This window comes from Bipolaris zeicola (genome assembly GCF_000523435.1).
Source record: "Bipolaris zeicola 26-R-13 unplaced genomic scaffold scaffold_32, whole genome shotgun sequence".
Taxonomy (NCBI): domain Eukaryota; kingdom Fungi; phylum Ascomycota; class Dothideomycetes; order Pleosporales; family Pleosporaceae; genus Bipolaris; species Bipolaris zeicola.
Genome location: NW_006912081.1, coordinates 17,502 through 43,729, shown reverse-complemented (window position 1 = coordinate 43,729; position 26,228 = coordinate 17,502). Strand labels below are relative to the sequence as shown.

The window sequence follows — 26,228 nt, the reverse complement described above, 5'->3', positions numbered from 1 at the left end:
GAGCTCAAGGGCAATCTTACCAGACTACAGCATTGTCTGGGGCAGGGGGTATGATTGTTGGGAAGGTGAGGATTCTGGTTGAGGTACACCAGAATCGATGTCGGGACCTGATCTCAAGGACATGGAGCATTGAAGATCAGTGTATTCAGGGATAGCCCGCAGCAATGTTTGCCGATATTGATAGGCATGGCACGCGAGCCCACCAAGCATGCCAATGCTACACCAAGGCCTCTGGGAGTGTGATCTTCTAAACAAGCATATAATTCGCCAGTGTTGCGAAACGATTGGAGCTTGGGCAGAAAAATCACAACCATAGCCAAGCTATTGTCGATCTGAGGACAGACTTGGTTGCTACGTCATGTGCAAGAGAGGGTGGCAGGCTGTAATGAGATGGCTGCAGCGAGCTCGAAAGGGCTGTGAAGTAGAGTTTCATACACAGTAGACCGATCACGAGACTCAAGCTCAGTGGAGTTAATTATCTAATAAGAGTGGGTAGAGTGTTCAGCTGAAGTGGAGGAGGCTTGGTGCGCGACAGAGGGCTGGATCCCGTTATAGGCAGAATCTAGGCACACTCTGGACCTAAGAATTGCTGGGCATGGCGCTTATAGTGGATGCTCGTGAATGCAAATAGGTAAGAAGTTGAGATGTTGTGTCGCAGTAGGATGCATGCAAGGGTATCGCAAGGCTTATCCCGAGCATTGCCTCGGCCACCGAAAGAATTCCGCGGTTGTCTGACATAATCGTCGGCTAAACTCTATCTGGATGCGAGTAATCCTGCACTTCCCATTCGTCATCGGGCATAGTTTTGCGTCCTTCGCAATCAATGCCCATATAGTATCGCCACGCCCTTTGTAAATTGTGCCCAGAAACTTCGGGACCCTGCAGTTTACTTCCGCTCTGACCGTGCTCTACCGCTCTCTTTTTCTCTTTTGCGGACATTAGCATATCGCCATTGTTCGTCTACTACAATCGTTTCTTGTTGTGAACGTCCCACACCTCGGAAGTCCGTAATCGTATATCCGCCACCTTTCTAGACCGCCCAAAGTACAACCGCAGCAAGAGCCCCTCACCACCTCGGAACACTTCCCTCGACACCCTATTCCTCGCCGCAATCATGTCTTTTTCTTCGCTCGTCTCAGACATTGCATACCGTAACTCGGAGCGACCCGACCGACCGGATCTGCGCTCGCAGGTGTCAGAAGCACGCTCAACACGATCCTACGCTAGCACTGCTGCCACGAGCGTAAGCATATCTGGCGACATCAAGAGCCAGTTGCATGGAGGATATAGTCACCCTCTGTCGCGAGCATGGCAGTCAGAGCGCCAGCTGACCAAGGTATGCTGGTAGCGACTTTTTTTCCCCTTTGAAAAAGCATTGCAGGAATTAACGCACAGCGCAGTCGATGCTCATCTTTCCCCTCTTTATTTCCGATCAGCCTGACGAAGAGACGCTCATCCCCTCGCTTCCCAACATCCACCGCCGAGGCCTGAACAAGGTCGTGCCATACCTTACGCCTCTTGTCGCAAAGGGCCTCAAGTCGGTCATTCTGTTTGGCGTGCCGCTCGCGCCCGCTGCAAAGGACGCCCTCGGCACCAATGCGGATGACCCCAAGGGCCCTGTAATCAAGGCCATCCGCCTGCTTCGACGAGCATTCCCCGATTTGTTTATTGTTGCCGATGTCTGCCTGTGCGAATACACCTCACACGGTCACTGCGGTATCCTGCGTGATGACGGCAGTCTAAACAACGCCTTGTCCGTGGAACGCATCGCCGATGTCGCTCTCTCATACGCGCAGGCCGGTGCGCACTGCGTTGCGCCTTCAGACATGAACGACGGTCGCATACGCGCAATCAAGTTGAGACTCATCGAGGCTGGAATAGCACACCAAGTCTCGCTCATGTCGTACGCCGCCAAGTTTTCGGGCTGCTTGTACGGCCCCTTCCGCGACGCTGCCGGCTCAGTCCCCTCATTCGGCGACCGAAGATGCTACCAACTGCCTCCTGGTGGCCGTGGTCTAGCGCGACGAGCCATTGTACGAGATATCGGCGAGGGCGCAGATATTATCATGGTCAAGCCTGCCAGCCAGTACCTAGACATTATCAGTGACGCAAAAGAAATTGGCAAGGATATGCCAATCGCAGCATACCAGGTTTCTGGCGAGTACGCCATGATCCATGCAGCGGCAGCCGCCGGTGTCTTTGAATTGAGACAGATGGCCGAGGAGGCGACTCAGGGTATCCTGCGAGCTGGTGCTTCGATAGTAGTCAGCTACTTTACCCCCGAATTCCTCGACTGGCTAGACAATTAAAAAAAAAAGGAGGAGAATGACGATGGTTTTACTTTGCATGATTTACATTGCGTAAAAGGCGATGGGAAGGCGTAAAAAGGCGTTTGATTAATCTGTTTCTGAGCCATTTGCAACGAATTGAAATTTTTCACAACCACTCGAGCTGTATCGATTTTTCGAATTATATATCCTTGGTCTTCTATCTCACTATCTCCGATTCCGTTGTTCATCTCCCAGACAAAGGTCTATGACCAAAAAAATCCACTTGTCCATCTTCCCCGAATATTACCATGCAAGAAAAGAAAACCAATGCTAAAACTCCACGCTATGCTTTTTTCCACACAAACACTCAGAAAAGGAGATTAAGAAGATTAATTACTTCAACTCAATAACCTTCCTCCCCTTTTTCCTCGCCTCCAACACGCCATCCCTCCACGCCGCAACCTCCTCAACCGCACCCTTCGGATCCGTCTTCCGCATAAGCAGGTATCCCTGGATTTCCGCCGGCGAGAACGAATTCTCGGGTAGACTATCTGCGAATTTCTGCGCTAGATCATCGAGCTCGGCTGGAGGTAAAGTAGCGAAGCGGGGAGGAAGGAAGGGAGTAGCAGGCTTGCCCTTATCTTTCTCGTTGCTGCTATCTTTTGCAGTACGGGGTTTTGCGCTGGGTGTTGGTTTAGAGGTGGAGGGGGAGGTGGATGCAGGGGCGGTATCCGTGTCGTTACTATACATACGACGGAAGATATCCTGCATCTGGGCGTGCGTGGCGAGGGTGAATTTGATTTGAACGTCTACGCGTCCTGGGCGGATGAGTGCGGGATCGAGTTTCTCGGGGCAGTTTGTGGTCATGATTAGGACGCGGCCTTCATTTGAGGCTGCGCCGTCGATGATGTTGAGGAGGCCGGCGAGGGAGATTTTGCTCTTGGTGGGTTGGTCCTCGGTCACGTGGACTTTGTGGGCGGATTTGGTTTCAGAGGTGGTGTCGACGGTGGTGTTTGCTTCGGAGGCGTCGTCTTTAGAGACTAGAGTTGTGGTCTCGCTGTCGGTCTTGGTGATGGGTTTCTGGGTGCGGAGAGAGCGCGTGATTCGTCTACGGAGAGAAACCTTCTTTTCGGTCTCAGTGGTGTCCTCTTTTTTCTCATCGGTCTTGACTACCTCCTCGTTGTCCTTCTCTTTTAGTGGCTGAGACACCTTTTCAGTCTCGTCCTCCGAGTCGGATCCGGAATCGAAACTCGAGATGGTCTTTCCAGATCCTTCGCGTCGGATACCTGCAGAGTCAATGTCTTCCAAGAGCACAATGCATCGGTTGGGAAGTAGACTGAAGAGTGACGCGAGCTGAGACTCGCCGAGATCGGGTTCGCTCAGAGACGCGCAGTAGATGCTCAGTCCGAAGATACCAGCCGCTGCGAAGCTCAAAGAAGTCTTTCCTGTTCCTGGCGGTCCGTGGAACAAGTACCCTCGACGATGCGGAATACCCCTTGCTGCATACCACCGCGCAGTAGCAGGATGAAGATACTCATTGATATCCGCAACAATCTTGTCTTTTTGCACTTCATCCAGCGTGACTGTGCTGATAGGGCGCGAAGGACGAGTCGACTGAATCTGCCAGTACCCTCCATGTCGCGACTCGGCACGATAAATTTCCGTCATGGTGTTAGGCTTCTTGCTAGACCAGGTCTTAACATGTTCAATGAGCTCCTTGATAGGCTGTGTGCTTCGGCCCATGCAGCGGATAATGAGACAGTACTTATTGCGCTGCGCAAACTTGTCCTCCTGCACGTCCTTGGTGAACTGAAAGTAGGAGCCGTTGTACTTGAACTTGTCGTTACCAAGATTAGGCTCGTAGTAGATGGGGTTATTACCAGCCCATTTGTCGTACTGGAAAATGCCCGACTCATCAAGGACATCCTCGTTATCCGGCTCGTCATCCGACTCTTCGTCAGAGTCATCAGAACGGGCCCGAGGCTTCCTGGAGGAGGCCTTGAGATCTCGGCTTAGCTCCGTCATGCGCTGTTCCGATATCCAGGTGATGAACTGGGCGTACAGATCGTCATCATCATCGATTCGAATAGCTGAAGTTCCGTAATTCCTAGATGATGATGCGTGTTTAGATATGAAGTCTTGAAGAGCATCGGGGCTATACAACTTACAGTAGATAATAGTAGACTTGGTTGTAGAGATACAGTGCTCCTTGATAAACACCAAATAGGAGCAGGTAGAAAGACATTAGATTCCCAACATCGACTCCAAGCTTGCCCATTAGAATCTGAGCAAAAGCGCCAATGCCAGGAATGCCAATCGCCCCCTCCGCAAATCCCTGTGGCAGCACTCCCTTGAGGCTCTCCATGACGACGGCTAAGGTGGGTTATCCGCTCGTAGTAGGGAAGATGAAGTATCGCCACCGCAGTCAGTAAACCCCTTCAAAGCCTGTATCTCACCTTTAAAGAAAAAGGCCTGCTTCACTAGTGGGTCCTCAAAGAAAGTAGTGAAGTAGTTTGAAAAGACACAGGTTTCAGAATGGGGACATGTGAGCAAAGGGGAGGTCAGAATATTAATACTGGCCGCCGCCGCCACCTCCTCCAAGCCAATTTCCTCTTATGACATAACGTGCATAACGTGCGTAACGTGCATTTCACACCCCAAAAGTCCTTTAGTCTTACTTACCCCGCAATAAAACTAGGTAAAGACTCAAAAAAAGGGCGGGTTGCAGCCTAAGCTAGTAAACAAGTGGCTGTGCGACATGCACGGTCGCCTATGTCCGATGCTACTCATTTTTCCGCTGATAGGAACAAGGCGTTGCCTTGAACATTACCGTCGGACATGAGAAAGCGGCCTGACTCACATCTGACGAGGCGCTAGAGCAAGTTGCTGCGGCCGAGTTATCAGGTGCAAAAAGGGCGTTGCGACATGAATCGTTGGTGATTTGCAACGTCGATTGAAGGGCTACTCAGCTGGCACTGACATGTGTCGATGCGGCGCAAAAAAAGAATGCAGCTAAGCAGATGATTCCATGGTCACCGGTGACGCCGTTTAACGAGTCTCGGCCCGGTCACGCTGCCGTATGCATGTATGCCATGAAGGAATGTATGTAGCTAAGGAAATTACTAGGCCAGCCTTACCAGGCAGCCACTAAAGGGGGCCAATGACGTGGTTGTGGTGGTGTAGTACACTAGGCAGCAGTTGTGGCGGAGCTGTGGCTTGTGCTGGCCAAGCCTTACACCACTCAAGCCTGTCCACATACTTATCCTATTCTTAATTAACATCCCCCCCTCCATCTCCACTCTTACACATGTCCTCCTTTGACTAGACAACAAAGAAAAAAAACATGTGTAAATACTTTAAGAACAAACACTTCGCAAAGATGCATATTGCAAACACGGTTACACCAAGAGATGAGATTTCTAAGAAGAGAATGAAAAAAAAGACGTGTACCCAACCAATTTCATAAGCACGAAAAAAACTCTCCGAAATGTATTTCCATTTATACAAAGAAAATAGAAGAGACAAACGAACCAAACAACCAATCAACACGCTTTGAATCAAACTCAACACCATCGCTAAGCAAAAAAAGAGAAGAAAATCCAAACTACATATCAAATCGAGTGTAAAAATACAAAAAGGCACCCCGCTCCCCTTCTTTGCCCGTCTCCACTGTCCACTCCCCCAAATTTGCATTACAAGAAACGTATACCATTGTTACCCTGGCCGCTGTGCCGGCGAATAACAACACAGAAAATGAAAGAGAAAAAAAAAGTTGCCAAAAAAGGTGGTATCGTAAACAAATAAAACGAACAAATAAAAGATATACAAAGCTGACATAGACCCATATTTCAATTTTGCGCCGGGTATATAAAGCCTTTCCGTAATTTGTTCATCCAGATTTGTTTCCCCTGTAAAAAACTCCGAAAAATGAGAAGGACAACGAGAAAACAAATGTCGACATGGGAAACGTTAAATGTGTTGATTGGAAGGTAGAAGCGAAGCATAACTTGGCCTGGCTTCGGAGACCTCCGGACCTGTGTGTTAATTGGGAACAGACGCTCCTGAATCAGTTTTCAGTCATGACTGTTGGGATTGCATTCATCAAGCAGGGGATGATGTGGCATTCTCCTCTGCGGGTGACTGGTGTGGTACATCTTCTGGAACGTATGCGATAGGAGCCCATATTCTCCAGTGAAGTAGGATAATGTGTGTGATGCGGTTAACGAGGTCTGTCAACTTGCCAGTCTCTGGTTGTAGGTGAGCGAGCGAAAATGCATCAGAAACGCCGGACCGTGACGTATTTGGTAGAGGAGGCAAAGATGCTGAAATGGGAACAAGATTGGTGAAAAGATCCACTGGCGATGAGGCCCTGTGGCGGTCGACGTTGGCGAGAATCTGTGGTAGGAGCAAAGCCTCGAGACGTGCAGCATGGTGAGCGGTTCGGCGAACGAACAGCATACGCAAGCTCATGTTGGCATCAACCATGCGGTCAAAACCATGTGTATCTGGTTGTCCAGCAAGACGGGACGCGTGTCGCAAAATCTCCAACGAAAGAGCTTCCGAGTTCATCATCCACTGATGAGCACCGTACCCAGCAGCTTCGCCCATGATGGCAGTGAGGGCAGTGCGAAGTTGTTGGCCGAGAGTGAGAGTGATAGGTCCCTGGTATCCGAATTGCTTCGCCACTGCAACGCACATTTCCATGCAGACTTCGAACATGACCAGATCATCAACCTCAGCTCTGAATACACGTAATCGGTCGTTGTCGAGGAAAAAGGTTTCAGGAAGATTTCCCCGTCTGTCTCGGCCAAGCGACTTGGCCGTAACAGCGCGGGTAAAGACTTCAAGCTCGAGGCAGGGTCCAGCCCTTGGTCGTGGTGAACATTGCGATACAAACTCCTCAACAGCGGCGGTGAACCAGCTTTTTGCAGCATCGACGTTGATCCTGGCTCTGCCGCTCACAAGTCTTTCCAGATGGTAGTGCTTTTCAAAGTTGACTGTATCCTCGATAAGCAGCGTCCTCAGGTTTCGAATCTGGTGGTTGGCGACATCCTGGATCTCGGTTAGTCTTTACTGGTATAATTTTGAACTATCAAACTCACAAGCTTCATCGCCTCGAGGATAGCAAAGAGCGTCTTCAGGCCAATGATGATCTGCTTTGAATCTTGTGTAACTGCGCCCTGTCTTGTGAGGGCCACCATCTCGTCAACCCACACATCACGCATCGGGGCACAATGCTCCTTGAGGAGGCGGGCAATCCATTCCGCTAGCCTTACAAAGTCACACACTCCACGCTCAATCTCTTGCATCAGCAGAGGAACATCGAGGTGCTCATCTACTCTTGAATGATCACTGTCGGGAACGAGGCTCTTGATGACATCTCGAATCGTCTGGAACAAGACTGGAATTCGCCGTTGCGCGCCACGAGCAAATCGTTCCAACTTGGCTTGGGGTATCGGTGGGGTTCCTTGGAACAAGCGCTTGTACAGTTCCAGCTCAGCGATCAACGCTGTCCAGTACTTGTCAGCGGTTCGTTCCTTCCTTTGTCCTTTTGCACCATCCAAGTTAGGTCGGAAGCTCAGATCTCGGTCAAAGTTGACGTCATGCCGTAATTTGATGTTGGTAATGATACTTTGCATGTCTAGCTCGCTCAACGATTGCGTTGTGACGGGTGGCGTGAGTGTTGCGTACAGAAAGTCCTGGGCTAACTCTTCAACAGATGGTTGCGTCTCGGGCTGCTCGCTTAGCATAACTTTGAGCATTTCTGCAAGCTCTTCGTGTACGATCAAATAGCAACGTCGTGATGGCGATGGAGTGACCATCTCTTTTGAGGCAACATGATCCCTAGCCTGCCTTGCACCCTGGTCCGTGATCTGTCTCTCTTCGACAGTCTGTCCTTCTGGGCCAGAGATGGAGCCGTGCCATGGCGATGGTGATACCTCGATGCCATCTACGTCCATTGCGCCAGACCGTGACGCATAGTGCTGCTCTGACGCAAAGGACGGGTTGGCGCTGGGATTCGTCTTTGGCGTGTGGGAGCTCATTTCCTTGCGCCGGCGTACGCCACCAAAGTTCTTCTGCATTGATGACGGTCGAGTTCTCATGTGATGACGTGTGCTGGGAGTACGGTGACGCTGGTCGGCGGTGTGGTGACGAGCGCGTGAGTGGGCAAAGCAGTGGTGATAAGTCCTGGTGGGAAGCGAACGCTCAAGAGAAGCGCACAAGGTTGCTGCAAGCGCTGACTGCCAGTCGTTAGCCCACCAAACTATCCAAGACAGCGCGGTTTGTAAGACACAGAATGGAAACGTGTTCGCGGGTTGTTTGACCAAGGCACAACAGGGGCCTGCTGGAACGAGCGAGATGACATTCCGAGTCAGACAAGCACGAAGACGCCGCGAAGGGCGGGACGGTGCTCGGATGAAAGTCGTACCTTGTTGGCATGTGCCCGCTTGAGATACTAGGTCAATGGAGACTGTTGGTATACAAGTTTAGGGCTTGACAGGCGTTGACATAGTGAAGGGGGACAAGAAGGTCATCCGCAATGACAAAGAGCGACAGAACAACAAGGAAGAGAGGAAGCGTAGAGAGACGGCTTCGGACGGAAAGCACTTTGCAGGAAAAGCAAAGTGCAAGAGAGATAGAGAGAGAGAGTGGAAAACAAGCAGAAAGCAGAGAGACAGACAGGAGGAAGGAGTGTTACTACTGATGATAGTGGTAACGATGTGTGTGTGTAGGCAGGCGTGGGAGAGAGCTGCCAGATGGTGTGATGTTGGTCGTGATTGTAGTGGTAAATGATGATGGCGGCGGTATTGGTGACGACGGAGATTGAATGACGCTGCGTACTTCAAACAGCAATGGTCTGGCGGCTGGGGGGGGGGGGGGGGAGGGATGGGCTCGGTTGCGCAAGCTGGAGGCTGAGATACGAGTCGGGTGCGTGCCCTTGCGTTCTTGTTTAAAGACTGGGCACAGACGGCGGGTGTGGTTATGCCCTGACCATATGTCGAATGTGCAAAGCAATACCGTCGAGGCGATCGCCATAGAACCGCCGACGGGCTTAGGGCGTTCCGCGTCGAGGCCGGGGCGGGGACGACGAGGATGAGGGTGAAGCTGCAAGGCATGTCATCCCAACACGCTCACCGCTAGTCGCCAGTCGTGTGTCTCGAAGAGCTCGTCCGACGGTGGAGGCGGCGATGTCGAGAGGGAGGAAGATGCAGCAGATGTGCAGCCCAGCCAGCCCAGACGGCGTGCGGCACCCGCTAATTGGCCGTGCGCACCGGAGACCGCATCACCACCGCCTCACTTTTGCTCGCAACCAAAACCAGGGCGAGCAGTCGCGCGGCTTGCATGCTGACCCAGGGAAAAGCCAGCCATCCTGAAGCCTACTTGCTTGCTCCCCGGTCCGTTGCCGATACAGCGTATGGACTGACGGGGGCGCGGCCAAGAAGACTGAGACAGTGTCTATGTAACAGGACAAAAGACACGGAGGGAAAGAGATGAAGATTGAAAGATACAATACACTACACAGTAATCTCACACAGTCCACTTCCGACGACACGCGGTTAACGCCGTCGTCGCGCGGATGTCGCCCCGTCATCATACTTACTACTTACTCGGACGAGATGCATTCATTCCCTCTTTTAGCCTCACTCTAGCCCTCTCAGCCGCCCATTCCCCGAACGCCGCTAAATCGCCCCGTTCATCTGGTGCCTGGCTACGATGTTTCCATGCTATTAATTACTCCGATGATCCCCTTCCCAGCGCACCCGCCTCGCCAAAAAAAAAACAGATTAATCAAGATTTCGTCCCGCTGCTCTCGCTCTCTCTTCTCGCTGACGTTTGACCTCCGGACACGGACTCTGGTGTCGTCCGGTGTATGAGGATCCAGGCATAACCCAAATAGGCAATCCCGACCATCGAAACCCATAATACCAACAACCCATAACCAACAACAACACTGGATCGGGACCCATTTACTTGCGTACCTTTTTCCTTTTTGCCTCACCCAACATGAAGGAAAAAAAACCACTCAAACACTTACATACATACCGCATACACACACACTCTCTCGCAATGACGTGTCTCTCTACCCCCCTCTCCCTCCCCTCCTTCCTGCAACAAAACCCCCCCACACGCAACCTGCAAAAGAAAACCCGCATGCATGCTTCCACTCCCCCCCTCTCCAACCCTCCCGTCCAAATTTCCAACTTCGCTCTTTCAACAACCCCCCTACCCCATCTACCCCATCTACATCATCATCCCCCCCTCCCCCTCGTCACAACCGCCCTATCACCGCCTTCCCTCCCCCTCCTCACGCGCTCCCTCCTCTCCCCCCTCAACGCTTCACCTTGGCAGTCCACACACCACGCACAGCGTCCCCGCGCCCACGCCGTCTGACTCATGCGACTGCCGACTGCACACGCTCTGGCGGGCGTGTGCTGCGTGGCTTTTGCGCAGAGGCGGACGTACGGGTATACGGGCGTGGGCGGACAGGCGCAGTGCAGGGACGTGGTGAAGAGGGCTGTGCACATCTTTTTTTTTGCCTTTGTACTCTGGTGCTGCTAGACTCGTTTGTATGACGACTAAATGTATGAAGCGAGTGGAATGGGTAAGTGGGATTGTGGTCTCGTCTGGATGTTCTTGCCTGCTGGAATTGGCTTTACTATTGGAGTGCTGTTATGAGCATCTCGTGAATTATATGACTTCTGATCGCCTTGTTCAACTATGCCTTATGTCTTCCCTTGCCTATCTCCCCGTTCAGTACAATCAAGCAAGAGCAATCAGGTCGGCAACTCACCTCCATGCTGTTGCTTTCCCCTTCGCCTTCATGAGTCGCTTGACAATTGCTATGAGCGAACAAAGCACAACAAGGTTTTCGGTTTGAATCGCCTTGTTCGGGGTCTCTCCATTGTGCGCCCTTTTGGAGTTTAGATCTCCAGCAGGGTTATGTGTGATGGTGGTAGACTGGCGTGTGCGGACTGTGGGCATGGACTCTCTCTGTTCGGATTACAACTTTATCGTATTACTATCACGTACTAAGATGATATCCTTGAACAACAAGCTCATTGCGCTGCAGTTACATGACAAGGCGAAGTTCTTTAAGATAAAGCAGTGGCGTCTTGACAACATAGTGTACGCACGAACATACACCGGCTTCTCTGTTCGTATCTCCCAAGATCCGTCCATTACCGAACACGATGCCGATTCCCAGTTTCGTCTTTGAATAACATGATCAACCATCAAACGAAGTGAAAAAAAAGAAATTAAGCCGAACAGACGCTTTGAACGTGAATCGTTTGTCTGCCTAACAGCCAAGAGAGCACTAACAAGCTGGCCATCAATCTGTGGAAAAAGTCCAATCTGTTTGACGCAGCTAGACACTCAATCATTTGTTAGTATTATGCAACAAAAACGAAGCGTGTTTGGTCGCGCGGGAACAGCATCATATTAGGATAAGTAGTAATAACGAGGAAATGAAAAAAAGGGAGGTAGGCAGGCGGCAATCATCTATTTCAAGTAGCAAGTAAACGCTTCCTAAGCAGCAGTTTCCACGGATGGCTCGCTCTTTGTTTGCTTGCCGGTACGTCCACGTGGGGTTTCATGTGAGCTCTTGGTCTCATGCTCGTCTGAACTGTCGTCAATAGGGCTTTGGGGCCGGCTGTCGTTCAAATTGCGACGACTACGCGCCATCTACAGTCTCATGTTAGCATCTCATTCAACTCTCACAGATAAAGAAATCAACACGTACCCATGATCGTACACCTCCAATCAGACCGAGGTTGTAACCAGCGGTGAACTCTGATGATTCCCTCGAGGGGTTGTTCGCGCGCGGAATATCCAGATGACTGAGTCGTGAGAGTGCCGAGGGCGATCGAGCGGAGCCTGAGACATCCATGGCTTCGGCTTGCGAATGCTCCTTTGTAGGAGTTCTGGCCGGGCTTCCTGGTCGACTTGTTTGCCAGAATTGGCGGAAATCTCTGCTGAGTTCTATGCCGGTTGTGGTCCAGTTGGCCTTAATGCTGTCGCGCAGCTCCGCCATTGTACGCTTGACATCGAGCTCGTTCTTCTTCAGCCACGATACGTTGAGTTCCTTACGTGATGTTCCGCGCTTCAGTTGGCGGTCGATGTACTGGTCGTAATCTCGTACAATCCTATAATACATTAGCAGGCTCCTGACTGGTGGAAGTGAGACTCTTACTTGGTAATAATACCTGTTGTGCTGAGACCCTCTGTTCTTTGGGTGACGAGGAACATGCCTCGCTCCTTGATGGGACCGTAGATGTCATCGCCCTCGTCCGCTCCATATGGCAGATCGTCGTGAGCAACATAGTCGATGTTGTGCTTCAACAGGAACTCGGCCGTAACGATCCACGGACAATCTTCAATGACTTCGTCAACCCATTTGCAATGGCGTACGCTCTCGGCGCGCTCCCTTGCAGACAAAACCGTCAGACCCTTGCGCTTATGTGTCTCCTTGTTACCCGTGACACCGACCACCAGGTGGACGTCCGGAAAGGCAGTCTTGGCCTGTTGAAGCGCACGCATGTGACCAAGGTGGAACAGGTCAAAAACACCATCTGCGTATATCCTGACCGGGCGCCCCTGGGGCGGAGGGTTCGTCTTGTAACCGACGGGATCGACCAGACCGGCCTTTGGAGGAGGCGGCATGCGCATAGATTCGGCCTCGCCTGCCTCGCCATGCTCGCTGTCTGGGGATGATGATGTGCGGCGGCTCTTCTTGCTGGCGCGCTCCTCGTCGTCCTCGCCGTTGTGGAGGCCGTCTGCTACACGTACTCGCTTGGCCGTGCCATTGGTGTCGGCCTGGCGCTCCTTCTTGGACGCGACGGCCTTGAGCACAGGATCTACGGTGCCCTCGTCGGATGCATCGCGAGAAGAGGGTTGGACGGGGTCCATGGCGTCTTGCTTGACGGAGTCTACGGCCGTGGTTCGCTTTCGTTTTGGTGGCATAGGCGGTGGCAGATGGGTGCAGGCGGTGAACCAAGCAACGAGAGGGGGAGGGCGACTATGGGCGCAACGTCGTTCTTCTTACAGAACACGCGCTCTTGGCGAAAATGCGTTGGGATGGAAGCGACCGCAGGTGTGGGGTGGAGGAGACCGAGGAGCTTTGTGATGGACAACGCGCGGTCCTGATACGCGGAAGACGTGGGTCGGATTCCGAAAGCTGGAGCTACAGTGACCGCTACCAAGGGGGCTGCTTAACGGGTGAAGGAAGGAGAGAGGTGTCGAGAGGGCGACGCGGCCGGGCTCACCAGGTGTAGGCAGAGCACAGAAACAAGACAGACAGGCAAAGTGGCCAGAAGAGTGTGCACAATCGCGACACAGTGGGCAAATAAGCGTCGTCAGATACGCGTAGATTACACCTCGCATCTTCCCATAAATTTCGCACCGCTTCCCTGATCCTAATCGCGATCGCCCTCTTGGCATGACGAAAGTTCACCCGCCGCCCCCTGCGCCACAGCACCGCATACCAGCAATTGCCAAAGCCTGCCCACGTGTGGCATTGCCCATTCTGATTCCTGCATTCTGTAAGATTGGCCTTCTTCCCGTCCCCTTACTAGAAGTACAACACGGCCGCTACACCAGAGCCTGCAACGCGCCACGCTCGACAAGCACGCGATGACGACTTGTAATCGATCCAAGCCATCAACTCAAGCCCACTGCCGTCTGGAGCCGCCAGTGACCTTAATTTGCGGCGCGTAGACCGCAAGTCTGCATTTACTACTCGCTACGAGGTCCGCAAGTTTAAGTAAAGAGAATAAAAAAAGAGCACATGAGGTCATACGATGTGGTGAGACGAGACAACAGGGCTTGACTGCTTGCGGTAATAGGCCTGGGCCTCATGTTCCTGCCCTAGCCGCTAGTTCGTCCAGCGTCCAGACCCGAACCTCCCCGTCATCGCCAGTACTCAGCACCACCTCCTCATCTTCAGACCGCTTACCCTTGTCTGCTCTCCGCGCCCAGGCGACGTGGTTGATCTCAAACACATCGTGTGCTGAAAACAGTTCTGCAACAACTATCCATTCCGTCGGTGATTGTGCTTGCGCCGGATCAAGCTCCATCTGATCTCCATTGGCGGCATTCGAGGCATCCTGCCTCCAGCGCTCTTTGTACACGATAACCTTGCCGTCGCTGCCAGCACTGACAATCATGCCTGTCCTGCGGCTCCATGAGACTGAGTAGATGGCGCGTTCGTGAACTTGCGGAAGTATGGCATCCTGATACCAATCTTCGTCAATCGCCGCCGAACGGATGATGCTTGGTATACCCGTGTTGCTGCTCGAATTATCATCCCTCTCCTTTGCCTTCCGCCTCCATATCCTCACTGTGCGGTCATCTGAACATGTCGCCAGCCGTGGCCCCGAGCGCTCAAGATCCTCAATATACTGTGTCTGCTCTTCAGATAGCCCTTCTCTCTGTGCTCTCCAATCCTTCTTACTCATCCCACTTCCCTCAAACTCAGCCCACCATACCGTCTGACTGTGTCCATCTATCATGGAAACCTGCACCCAATCGTCCGCGTCTTCCCTGTAAAGTCTGACTGTGTCATCGTAACTTGCACTGGCCAAAAGATCCTCTTCTGGATGCCACGCCACGCATTTGACGTCTCCATCATGCTCTTGCAACACGGCTACTGTCTCAAAGTTGTCATCTTCCAGTTCTTCCCATATCCACACGCTCTTATCGCGCGAACAAGTGGCTAGGTACTGCCCAGAAGGGCTCCACGAGAGACACTTAATCTCGGATTCGTGACCGTCAAGAATGCAACTGAATTGATAGTCTTCTGCTTCGTCGTCCCCATCATCGTCTTCGGTGTTGCCCATACGCCGGTTCGTGAAGTCGTTTTCCAATGTACTGCCCTGTTCTTCACGCCGCCAAATGCCGGCGCTCGAGTCGAAGCTGCCTGTAGCCAACACGCTCTGGCCCTGTGTACCAGGCTTCCATGATACTGTTCGTACGCTGCGCTTGTGACCTCCGGTTATCGAGTGGAGTAGTGTAAAAGACGTGAGACTATACACGCGAACGCTTCGGTCTGAGCAGGCCGTCGCAACAATGGGGAGAGTCGGATGTGGCGCGGACTGCCATGTTCGCGAGTTTGAAGGCGGTGTGAGGGTTGCGAGTCGTGAGAGTTGGTGTGTTTGCGTATTTGCTGGCAGAGACATGGTGGGGGCTTGCGCGCGAGCCGCAGCTTTTGATAGTCGTCAGAGACAAGCAATTGTGAGCTTGGAGGGACTAGAAAGAAGCTCGGTACAGGCAGAACTCTGGTAAGCCTGTTTCTGCTGTTCTCGCTGAGCTATGCGACCGAGTCAATGTTTTCGATGCTTCGAGAGTGGGGGCACAGAAAGTTCGGATGAGCGTCATAGGTACGCCAAGCATCCCACCATCATCTCCGTTGCGTTATCGGACATCCGCATTCGCTTGCATCCCTCGCCAAATCATGTGATCATAGGATCTCTCTGAAGTTCATTTGTCTGGTCACATTGAATCCGTGAACAATCATATTATCTATTCTCGAGCCACTTCGATCTATCAAGCCTCTTCTCATAGAGCACGCCGTTCCCCAAGTTAGTGGATCCTGCCCTTTGTCGCTATGTATATAATGGATATATCAAATATCTACAGAAGAAGAAACATCGTGAATCTATATCAAAGAGAAAGCTCACAACATAAACGAAATCTACGCAAAGGAGTGATTAGCTCCAGGCTCCACACTGGTTGGTGGCCGGCTCATAAGTGAGCCACGGGATGCTGTCGTAATCGTCATCAACAGATCAGCCAGCGTTTGGCTCTCCTGATCCACCATATTATTCTTCGCTCTTTTCATACTATGCATCTCCACTTTGAAACTGGATTTGCTTCTAGGCGACTTGATTTCCTCAAGGGAATTCGTAACCATTCTGCCCCACATACTGTGGCCCGAAGCCGCTGTGAGAGTCCTAGTATGTAGTCTGTGGTTGACAAGGTTATCTACAGAGTCCGTTTCTTCGTTCCAGCTCCTCTCGCTAGATAGTGATTTCTCTTTGCGAAGGCTCCACGGCCACTTGGAACTGAGGCTTGAAGACGAAGTTTCGGCATCTGATTGCGCCCGCTGGAGATAGCCGAACTCGTCGTGGTTTCTTTGCACAAGCACAGCGTGGTCTGCACATCCTGTCTGCGACCTGAGATATGTCTTGAAAAACGAAAACGGTATTGCCTTAAGAGTGAAGCTCTGCAGCGATTGGACGTAAATTTCCTTGATACCACAGAAAGCAAACACCTTTGCCTGGCTAAAATCCGTTTGTCCATTCACCATGTCGAGTTGTTGTGCCGAGAACGTGGAAAAATGCAGAGCCTCTTCAGGGCATTCCCGGAGAAGGGATTCGATCTGACTGCCAAATTTGTGCATGAAAGCGGAGACTTTAGTATCTGGTTCCGAGGAGGCTTTGATCCGCGCCAGGCACCGGTCCAAAGTGAGCCCGTCGAATGTTGAGAGGATTTCCAATTGATGACTGTCGAGCTGATCGTCATCAAGTTTGACCATTGGGAGCCGGCCTGAATTCGCCCGCGGTACCACGACATCCATGCTTTTCATGCCAGGTCTTGGTTGTACCAAGAAAGAAGCAAGGTAGGTGCCGCTCTTCGGAACAGAGTACTGTCTGTCACTAAAAGCATGTAGGCGTATGATAAGATCCTCGAGGTCGCCACAGGGGATCTGCAGGCTGCGTGCTATGTTATGGCTGACCTGCTCGATTTCGGCGAAGCTGTAGCCTAGTTGTTGTAATCGGTGTGCTTCTGATGCGTCGACTTTCCTCGAGAGTATGAGCATCTGTCCCTTTCCGAATACGACTGGCTCGAATCTCCCCGACTCGAGGTCGTTAATTGTCACGTTCACATCTGGTGTAGTCTTGGTTGTATGTGTACCTGTCCACGTCCCGCGATTGGTGGTCATCGTGCCAGTAGTCAAAACATCCTCATATAGACATCCCAGCTTCTCGAGACCCATTTCAAGAGCTGTAGCCATCTCATCAGCTGTGACGCAAAACAATTTACGGAACGTGGCCGACGAGGTTGCATCGTCGCTCTCGTGTAATGAGTTGCGTCTTTTGTTTCCGGGAGAAGTCGCTTCGAGGTATCCAGCCAGTTGCAGGTGTTCACGCATTGACGGAATGAGATCGGAGATACCATTCCAGTTTCGTGTGACCCTAAAGATCCATTGGAAAACCGGATGGGACGTGTCGAGTTCATCGTCGAAGGCTCCTTGATTGAAATGCTGGATGATGGTCTGGCACGGCATCAACCCAGTCTTATTGACCAGCAATTTCCCTGAAGGATCAAAGGTGGCAAGAGCTAGCACGGCTTGCTGCGCCCTGCTCTTTTCCTCTTTCCGTTGGCGTTGTTTGATGAAGCCTAGTATGACACATGCAATGCATGAGATTGTTAACTGATCCATGTTAGCAGCAGAGTTGACATTTGCAGCCTGTGACTTACAAGGCAATAAGCGACAATCAGATTTACGTTCTGGTCTGCTTCCTCGCCATCATGGTAAGCCTCGATCTGATACCAAGTGCCTGTTGCTGCAGTCCAGTGCATCCTAGACCATGTTAGAAAGTTTATCATACCATATGTGTGCGGTATCACTCACCCGCAAATGCCCACAGCCAGAGTAAAGGACACACATATGCGCCTCCAGATATTGTTCATCCATAGTTTTCCCCAGTAGAAAAAGAGGCCAAACCCAACCGAACATATGACCACAGCAACAGCTGCAGAACCAACCATATTCGCCCAGTTCGCCGACATTCTGCAATTCTCGACGCCGATGTTTCCCAGAAAATGCACCATGGTAGTGGCACCACCTGTACACAGCCCGCATACAGCAAGCGATCCGTATCGAACAATAGCTCGCCGACCCAGCTCGTGAAATCTGATCGCGACAGAGAGACCCATGAAGATGGGTATAATGGGTAGTATAGCTGACAGCACCACATATGTCTCATCGTAGTATAGCTGAATCTCTAACTCGCCGTCACCAAGGATGATTGCACGGTTCCCGACAAAATGCATGCACCAGACTGCGACCAACCCGAATGTTACTGAACAAATAGCAATATCCGCCCTGTAACATGTAAGACGCTGTGATGTGATGTTGCTTTTGAATACGTACCAGGGACGCCATCCTGTTCCAGAGGCTCGTCGGTGCAGTAGCTCTACGGTGGTAAAGGTCCCAATTAGGCTGACAAGAAACGAGGCGAATACAAGATACGGGAGAAAGGATATGGGAGGTGTGGTTCCGACGAGGTATTTGTCTTCGACCTCTGGTCTCAACATGGTAAATGCGACGGGATTTTGGTGGGTTGATGAAGAGAGAAATGCACCTGTGCATAGACGTCTTTCCGATAGATCTGGATGTTGTTAGAGTATGTTTCTCCAGCACATTGTACCGATTGAAAAAAAACTACGCACGTACTTGGGCCAAAGCAAAGTCGCAACGCTGTTGCTACACACTTTCCACAACACGTGTTTTCGACGGAATTCGTCTATCGCAAACGTCAATCTCCCCTATAGCAACCGGCCGCATCAATACAAAACAAGTGAATAACTTCGAGTATGCTAAGCGTACCAAACGGATTCTCTGGCGCTTTATTAAAGCAGAAATCTAGCCTCCCCTCTCTCGACAACGGACAACCCCGTTACACCATCCCTCGCCAGGTGAATCCCGGGACAGACCGCGAAGCTCCACAGTAATTACTCCTTGCGGGAGTTGGTGCTAGGTTGGGTTGCGAACGCCACAACTTATGCGCTAAGTGGTGGTGACAGCCGTGGGCGATGAAACACGGTCCCAGGGCTGAGGGCTCCAACGATCGATAAAGTTTCTTGGCCTTTTGATACTCAGAATTATGGTCGACTGTTGTTCTTTGGTGTGCTTTGATCTACCGATGCGCTGCAACTTGATATATCCCATTGTGAGAGCGCTATGCCTATGACTTGGTAGTTATTGAGAACATTACCCGTATAAAACAATGTAATTCACCAGCTGATAAATCCTGTATATAATTCGCATCTGGGAAGTGCACCGTGAAGGGCTTTCTTCTTCCTCAAGATATTGTAGTGGCAAGCGTTGTTCCACTGCCTAGCGCTGGCTAACAAGCTTCCTCAAGCAAAACACGATGCTACCAAGGGCGAGTGTTGCCAGTTGACATGGGCTCATGTGGCGCCTGTTAGTGCGATAATACTTGGCGAAGTTACTAGTAATAACTGTGGAGTGGAGTTTAGTGGTATTGGTTGGCGAGTATTGATCAGATCATGAATTTTAACTCAGGTTGGCCGTTGTCGTTGAGCCGCTGTGTTTTGGATGCTTATGAAAATTTCGTATGTCTGAGTACCTCAAGCTTTGAGCGATGCCACTATGAATGCTTCATAGATACGTAGGGATTTGACGATCCCGTGTTGATCGTCACGGTGAATTCTGACTAGGGATTGAGAAGTTGGAAATCTGAGCTGGGACTCGAATACGGTTCGGAAATCTTAAATCATCTGATAATTATATCGGACGGAGTTGCCGCCAATTAGCAAGCCGTTTTAGCAAGCTCTCTTCTACTCCCAAGAACTCATACGATATCGGGTGTTCCATCCGCAAGGTTGCAGCTAGGAGCGGAAACTCTGATGCACAGTTCTTTGACAGCTGCCTGCCGGAGACAAGTCCTAGACCATGTCAATGTAGGCCTGAAACTAATGCCGTCCACAGGACAGTATAATTAGGGAAGTCGTATGTGGGGGCGGATTGGAAGAATAAAGTTTAAGCCAGCGCCTTATTCTATATATACCGTCAGGGCCCGATGTTACTTTCTTAACTGAGGCCTGGGGCGCTCATGATTCAGGCTCCCTTCTCAGCCAAGAGAAGCTTGCCGCCTGCCAAGGAACGAACTACCCAAAACTTGCCAAGGATTGAGCGGCGGAACACCAGTCTCATATGGGCGGGTTCTGAGAGTCCTGCGTTATTTGTGGATGATATATCTATGCTGTTCTGGTCGCTACCCCACAATTCGGATTGTGCTTGAGGCCAAGATGGATGGGGTCAGAGTTGGTTGTGCCTGATCGGATGTAGTATTAGCGATAGGGATGCATGACCTCATTCTTCTTTGCAGTGTTTTGCATAGAAATAGGCGCATTGAACATGTACTCATGATCGTATGATAGAAGAAGTCCGAGGTGAAACAACTTCTAGTGCATGTCAAACAGATTCCACGAAGCTGGTAAACCTAACCATGTCAATTGTGACACTAGTGCGGTGCGCTAAAGCCAAGTATCAGTAGCTTTCGTCCAACCAGAAGTTGCATTTGGATGCTGGGTCTGTTCTTCTTATGCCCACGCAAAAACCCTGCATCAGCGCACAGACGATGCATAAGTAGTTCTTGAAAGCTACACCAGGCAGACGTGGCATTAATACCCTGCGCTAATCTTCAAATACCTGTTGTCCGGGCCCAATACGTTCGGGGATAGGTTTGTGTGTGTTCGTAAACATGATCATTCAGATCTGCCATCGCAACCGGAGTAGAGACCTGAAGACGCCTAGTAGGATAGTGGATCAAACAATAGCTCTTCTTCCAACTCGGTAATACCGTAATTTGTGATAGGTTTGGTGAAGGTTTCGTGTTGTGTTTGGACTTGGTGATTGTCACTAGTCACTATTTGCGGTATTAAAGGCAGTAAACACCCACCGTCAGTACTTTCGCTTGAGTTACTAAGGGAAATGTCTTCGTCGTGTACTGCATATAAGCCCTCGTTCCATTCGATGTCTTTCCCCACTAACATATCTTCTGAGTCTGAGTAGACTTCCTCTGAAGGGGAGCCAATGCAGGCTAATATCGGCGGTGTAGGGTCGCGAAGTAGACTTTTTTGTGAATGCACCCATAGATTACTTGCGACATATCGCGTGATACGGGCGGTGTTAGACTCAATGGGGTATCCTGGCCCATGGGTTTTATCTCGACCACCCGCAAAAGCAGCGTTGCTGATGATCTCCATTTTGGACTTCAGAGAAATAGACATTGTTCTTGCAAAGCCTGTTTGAGCGAGTGATTGAGCAACTGTGGGCATTAGTTGGGCTCTCTGAGACAAAGCCTATTCGAATATTAGCAGTAGACTGAGGGATGTAAAGCGCTCCATACATCGATATATCCGCTTCTCCATAACGCAGGGGCTACATCGGCCAATCCCAGACGGAATGTATTCGCTTTAGCTTTTAACCCATTTGGATATTTAGAGATTGTACCGCGTATGCAGAGACGTAGTGCGCTATCGACCATAGCTCGCACATTAACTTGAAATTGCATCATCGAGGAAAGACTGTGCGCTGACTGGGAACTTAGATCTACCCGCATATCTCTTTCGTCACTGTCAGCGTGTCGGCGGGGAAGTTTTAGAGGCGTCAGTGACATGCTAGTGACGGATCGTTTTCGTTTTCTGCTAGCATCAAACGGAACGGGTTTTGGTGCATCATGACTTGAGGCACTTCCAGCCGAGTCTACATCAAAAGGCATCATAGTCTTATCTTCGGCTTTAATGCGCTCATCCGAGGAGGAGTTCGATCGCGGCACTACAAGCTTCCGGCGCGGACCTGTCTCTAGAATGTCCAGGCATAGGCGAACCGAATGAAGTGATACAGAAATAACGCCCTCTGGTGGCCCAATATCTGTCGCCGGAACATCTGAAAACAGCCTGTGATGCTTTTGCCCCACCTCCTTTCTAGCGACAGTAGCGTGACTGATATTGAGTCGAATCGTTCCTGAGTCTCTTATGGAATTGCTGGGAAGGGCTGGTCTCAACATTAATTGCTGCCATACCTTGATCTGGTTAGAAGGAGGGGGTGAACTGATGTGAGTATGGCTTACTGGAGCCTGGAGAATAGCATTCGTGAGGGTTTGGAGCTGCTTGTGGGGCAGCGCCTCATTGTTCACCGTCAGTTCCAAATTCACATGCATATCATGTCCATGATCAATCCATAGTAGTCCAGATGCAAGGGCTTTGAGACACTGAACAGGTGTGAGCTGTGCAAGGTAAGGTGAGTCCTGTTTTGGTGAGATGGTGATCAATGTTGTGAGCCAAAGCTCGTGATGGGCAGTGGGTGCATGCAGTACTGCGCGCCCCAGCTCGACGGATCGCGACATTCTATCCCCAGATAACTCTCATCGGTATCAGGGAAGAGGGGTGAGGCGGCATTGAGGTGGAGCTTGTCAGGAGAATGGAGGATGGCAGCTGTGGGGTATCGCCTTCCGCGCCAAGACCCGAGACCGCTCTGTCACTTGATGTCAGTCGGTACGTCACCCCCTGCGCCTTCTCCGCTTCGCAGTTCCACAACAAATCCCAACATGAGGGTTCTCACCAGGAACGCGCTCCAGTGCGTCAGCCAGATTCGGGGATGCGGCAGCACTGTCTCGTCCTCATCTGCTATCCTGTCAATACCTTGCAGGTCTTTTCACTGTAGCCCGACACCACGCACCGATGGCGTCTTCCGAGAGCTTACTGCCATGCGGGTGCGCACTCCTTGGGTAGAGGCTCTACGACAACAACAAGCAGAGGCCAATCAGCCCTCTGAGCCTTCGAAAAAAACTGAATTGCCCAAAGATCGCAAACTGACGCCGAAGCGCATGAGTGAAAGCTATCATTCAGTTGTGCTCCCTCTCGCCCAGGATCCATGGATACTCGACACATATCTCAATGCATCAGGTCACATCCGTCTTGGGACCATTTTCATGGATCTCGATGCACTTTCGGGTATTATCGCGTAAGCGTACAATGGCTGTGCAGAATAATCGCTTTTGTCTAAACACGCCCACAGATACAAGCATACAGGAGATGACGTTACCACTGTTACTGCAAGCTGTGACCGCATCACCATTCATTCTCCACTAACAGAGATCTGTGATCTGGAGCTCTCCGGCCGCGTTACGTATGCGACGGGTAGGAGTAGCTTGGAAATCACCATGCAGGTTGCAAAGGCACCTAAGGAGGGTGAAAAGACAAAAGATGAAGACGTCCTCATCAATTGTACCTTCACGATGGTTTCCCTGGATCCTGTTACGAAGAAGTATGGTCTTTGATATCTGTGATCTTGATTGGCGACTGACAACATTACCAGGCCGGTGAACGTCAACCCGTTAAAGATTGAGACATCTGAAGAACAACGAATCTACGCTCTGGGTGAACGCAATTCAAGAGTGAGAAAAGAGCGTCGGGAAACCTCTCTTCTTAAGCATACACCAAACGATCTCGAGAGCGATCTAATCCACGCATTCTGGCAAAAGCAATTGCAGTACCACGGTATGTCACATTCTTAACACTAGTAATATGAGTCTGTAAGCTAATTGATGCAGATCCGTATGATGAACTTCGGAAACCTGACAATGTGGTTCCCATGGATGCAACCCGGCTGCAGACTGCGACCATCATGCAGCCTCAATACCGTAATCGGCACCACTTTATGATATTTGGTGGTTTTCTCCTTAAGCAAACCTTTGAGCTCGCCTTTACTACCGCTGCAGCCTTTGCCCATGCCCGCCCCACCTTCGTGTCGCTCGATCCATCCACCTTCCAGAACCCTGTGCCTGTAGGCAGTATCCTATACCTCACGGCAACGGTAGTGTATACAGACCCACCGCTGATTGGCGCACCGGGAGAGGAGTTTGACGAGAACTCGGAGTACACACGAGTGCAAATCCGGGTTGATTCCAAGGTGAGGGATGTAGAGCATGGCCACTCGAAGCCGACTGGCCAATTCAACTACACGTTTACAGTGCCAAACAACATTAGAGTCATGCCAAGGACATATCAGGAATTCATGATGTACATTGATGCTCGGAGGCGAGCAGCGCAGGTTAGGCAGACCCTAGAGGAAGGGAATACTGTTAGCCCGAAGACGGCTGAAGACAGTCTCACGGAATAAGACGCAGAATGCAGGTGTAGGATCTGAGAATGCTACCATGTTGAACATTGATTGCGCAAAAAGCGTTGTTGAATTCGATCAAAATCAAGTGGAAATGCACGCTCTAAATAGCCAACAAACACACCGCGCTATACGTAGTCCCAACGCCATTCGATAACCCAATCTTGTGAATGCAGCCTCACAGCTCCAGGATGCGCCTACTATGCGCCTACAACGCTCGAGCTGAAGAGAGAAAGAAAAAGAGGTATCGCGCACTCAGACACAGACTGTCGGACAAACAATAACAAAAAAAGATCGGGAAACAATCATATCGGACCAATATCGCGAGGGGGGCTCAACGGGGACCCAAAAAAAGGGCGGTGAGGCAGATGCCGTACAAGCTAGCCCATCGCCCCCAGCACCATCGCGTTGCAACATGTGCACTCGGCTGCATCTTTTCATCTGCACCCGCTCGTTAGCCTCGCTCCACAAATAAACCCATGGTGCCATCTCATTCCACAAGCGCGCCCCCCCCCCATTCCCCGACGCAGGGTGCCTTCCAAGGGTCTCTCCCCCCACTTGCCATGTGTCCGTCCTGTTGTTCGTTGCCACTTTCCGCCCTTCCCCCGTTCACCAAAAATAACGTTTTCCAACACTTTCCTCCTCTTCTTTCTGCTTTGCAGCCATGTTGAGAGAAAGAAAAAAAATCCCCAACAAGAAGAAAGAAAGGATTTGAACGTACCGGTTGACTCAAGGATGCCAGAGTGATTTTTTTTAGATGCAAAAGAGTTTATAGCTCGTCGAGCTCGAATTCAAGTGCTACGTCTTCGGAGCAGTCGGTGCAGTAGTAGTTTGAGAAGCCGCCGCATTCGATTTTCATCTTGGAGCACATGTCGATGGACCAGGCGTCGTAAGAGTAGCCGGAGAGTAGGCGGGAGGAGCAGACTTCGATGCTGTTGGCCCTGTTTTTCGGGTTAGTATTTTGTTCCATCTCTTGTCTTTCGTTTTGAGGTATCTTGATGGAAGGGGAATTTACCAGATGTAGTAGTCGTGGTTGCAGTAGTACCACGAGTATGTGTATGAGCACATGGTTTCTGATTGGGTCCTGGAGGTGCCGAAGAGGTGGGGTTTTCAAATATGACCTTTGGTATGGTCTTTTAGGTATTCACAGTGAGAGAGGTCTATATGTCCGGTTAGCTGACCGCTTTTTTCATTGTTTTCTCGTAAATTTATAGTTGCTCTCCCATGTGGCAGTCGTGGCCCATCCTTTTCTATCCGCGGAAACCGAGCGTCGATGTTCTAGACTCTCTTTTTCTATCTGGCCGCAGTGGTCGTGGCGGTGCAGGTATGGCATGTTGTGGAGTAGCGGTGATGGAAAGTTTACACACCTCGAGTCTTTCAGTATCGTGTCCCCAAGCTTGCCACGCACAAAACGATTCAACAGAGCGATGTCGGAGAAATGAGACTTGAACGCGTGTACAGATATCGGAGTATGGTTTTCCCTTTTTCTTCTTGAATATCAAAGACAGGAAATGGTCTAGGAAGCTCTTCAAGCAACACGGCGGAGTATAAATGCAATCAGTACGTTGAGCACCCCAGTAACCTCACGCGAGCCGGGGCGGCATCTTTATAATCACTCATCTGCATCTCGCCGTCTTACAGACAACTAGTCTGACTCCGTGGTCTGACTCCTTTGATCTTTGTAGCCGGGGGAGCTTGGACCCCTGGGAAATGGAATGCAAATGGGGCCCTACAGGCCTGCTCGCTCCGTATCACCCCCGGATTAGCGATAAGGAAAAAGGCACGAATGCAACGCCCGTCCAACCGGACCCAACCAGATGAACGCTTTTACCTTCGAAGAGGAAACTCTGTCGGGGAGGCGCGGCTGATGCGGTTCGGCTATGCGAGGACAGGTATCAAGAGGCGGTGGAGAGAAAGAACCCTCGTGCCTCTTCTTGACACGTTCATACATACTTATGCGCCATCTAGTAACCTGCCAACAGTCCCCCCCGTATGCTTTTGTTTTTGGCCAGACGCCACAT

General features: G+C 50.9%; 12 protein-coding genes across 12 annotated transcripts; 5 read left to right on the top strand and 7 right to left on the bottom strand.

Annotated features, from left to right (window-relative positions):
• Nucleotides 1-1,114: 1,114 nt before the first annotated feature.
• COCCADRAFT_89743 (uncharacterized protein) lies at nt 1,115-2,309 on the top strand (the record flags this gene model as incomplete). The annotated part of the gene is made up of 2 exons (XM_007711672.1): nt 1,115-1,336; nt 1,401-2,309. The coding sequence occupies 2 exons, from the start codon at nt 1,115-1,117 to the stop codon at nt 2,307-2,309; spliced, it is 1,131 nt and encodes a 376-aa protein (XP_007709862.1).
• A 171-nt stretch (nt 2,310-2,480) lies between these two features.
• Nucleotides 2,481-2,654, top strand: COCCADRAFT_89825 (uncharacterized protein; the record flags this gene model as incomplete). Its single annotated transcript, XM_007711671.1, has 1 exon — nt 2,481-2,654. A coding segment is annotated over one exon (174 nt), but the record flags the coding sequence as incomplete, so codon positions are not given.
• A 9-nt stretch (nt 2,655-2,663) lies between these two features.
• On the bottom strand, nt 2,664-4,635 carry COCCADRAFT_34683 (uncharacterized protein; the record flags this gene model as incomplete). Its single annotated transcript, XM_007711648.1, has 2 exons — nt 2,664-4,377; nt 4,439-4,635. The coding sequence occupies 2 exons, from the start codon at nt 4,633-4,635 to the stop codon at nt 2,664-2,666; spliced, it is 1,911 nt and encodes a 636-aa protein (XP_007709838.1).
• A 1,736-nt stretch (nt 4,636-6,371) lies between these two features.
• COCCADRAFT_89845 (uncharacterized protein) lies at nt 6,372-8,353 on the bottom strand (the record flags this gene model as incomplete). Its single annotated transcript, XM_007711670.1, has 2 exons — nt 6,372-7,322; nt 7,373-8,353. 2 exons carry the CDS (start codon nt 8,351-8,353, stop codon nt 6,372-6,374), a joined length of 1,932 nt encoding a protein of 643 aa, XP_007709860.1.
• A 3,448-nt stretch (nt 8,354-11,801) lies between these two features.
• Nucleotides 11,802-13,235, bottom strand: COCCADRAFT_89759 (uncharacterized protein; the record flags this gene model as incomplete). The annotated part of the gene is made up of 3 exons (XM_007711669.1): nt 11,802-11,957; nt 12,016-12,418; nt 12,466-13,235. The coding sequence occupies 3 exons, from the start codon at nt 13,233-13,235 to the stop codon at nt 11,802-11,804; spliced, it is 1,329 nt and encodes a 442-aa protein (XP_007709859.1).
• Nucleotides 13,236-14,125: 890 nt separating this feature from the next.
• On the bottom strand, nt 14,126-15,448 carry COCCADRAFT_24248 (uncharacterized protein; the record flags this gene model as incomplete). Its single annotated transcript, XM_007711636.1, has 1 exon — nt 14,126-15,448. The coding sequence occupies one exon, from the start codon at nt 15,446-15,448 to the stop codon at nt 14,126-14,128; it is 1,323 nt and encodes a 440-aa protein (XP_007709826.1).
• A 515-nt stretch (nt 15,449-15,963) lies between these two features.
• COCCADRAFT_2977 (uncharacterized protein) lies at nt 15,964-18,593 on the bottom strand (the record flags this gene model as incomplete). The annotated part of the gene is made up of 4 exons (XM_007711625.1): nt 15,964-17,706; nt 17,754-17,856; nt 17,908-18,381; nt 18,430-18,593. 4 exons carry the CDS (start codon nt 18,591-18,593, stop codon nt 15,964-15,966), a joined length of 2,484 nt encoding a protein of 827 aa, XP_007709815.1.
• Nucleotides 18,594-20,834: 2,241 nt separating this feature from the next.
• On the bottom strand, nt 20,835-22,432 carry COCCADRAFT_89831 (uncharacterized protein; the record flags this gene model as incomplete). The annotated part of the gene is made up of 3 exons (XM_007711668.1): nt 20,835-21,386; nt 21,434-22,108; nt 22,157-22,432. 3 exons carry the CDS (start codon nt 22,430-22,432, stop codon nt 20,835-20,837), a joined length of 1,503 nt encoding a protein of 500 aa, XP_007709858.1.
• A 74-nt stretch (nt 22,433-22,506) lies between these two features.
• COCCADRAFT_24245 (uncharacterized protein) lies at nt 22,507-24,207 on the top strand (the record flags this gene model as incomplete). Its single annotated transcript, XM_007711635.1, has 5 exons — nt 22,507-22,580; nt 22,735-23,049; nt 23,104-23,352; nt 23,404-23,585; nt 23,639-24,207. 5 exons carry the CDS (start codon nt 22,507-22,509, stop codon nt 24,205-24,207), a joined length of 1,389 nt encoding a protein of 462 aa, XP_007709825.1.
• Nucleotides 24,208-24,683: 476 nt separating this feature from the next.
• COCCADRAFT_89765 (uncharacterized protein) lies at nt 24,684-24,878 on the top strand (the record flags this gene model as incomplete). Its single annotated transcript, XM_007711667.1, has 1 exon — nt 24,684-24,878. A coding segment is annotated over one exon (195 nt), but the record flags the coding sequence as incomplete, so codon positions are not given.
• Nucleotides 24,879-24,976: 98 nt separating this feature from the next.
• Nucleotides 24,977-25,275, bottom strand: COCCADRAFT_89659 (uncharacterized protein; the record flags this gene model as incomplete). Its single annotated transcript, XM_007711666.1, has 2 exons — nt 24,977-25,148; nt 25,223-25,275. The coding sequence occupies 2 exons, from the start codon at nt 25,273-25,275 to the stop codon at nt 24,977-24,979; spliced, it is 225 nt and encodes a 74-aa protein (XP_007709856.1).
• A 212-nt stretch (nt 25,276-25,487) lies between these two features.
• COCCADRAFT_89735 (uncharacterized protein) lies at nt 25,488-25,649 on the top strand (the record flags this gene model as incomplete). Its single annotated transcript, XM_007711665.1, has 1 exon — nt 25,488-25,649. A coding segment is annotated over one exon (162 nt), but the record flags the coding sequence as incomplete, so codon positions are not given.
• Nucleotides 25,650-26,228: the final 579 nt, after the last annotated feature.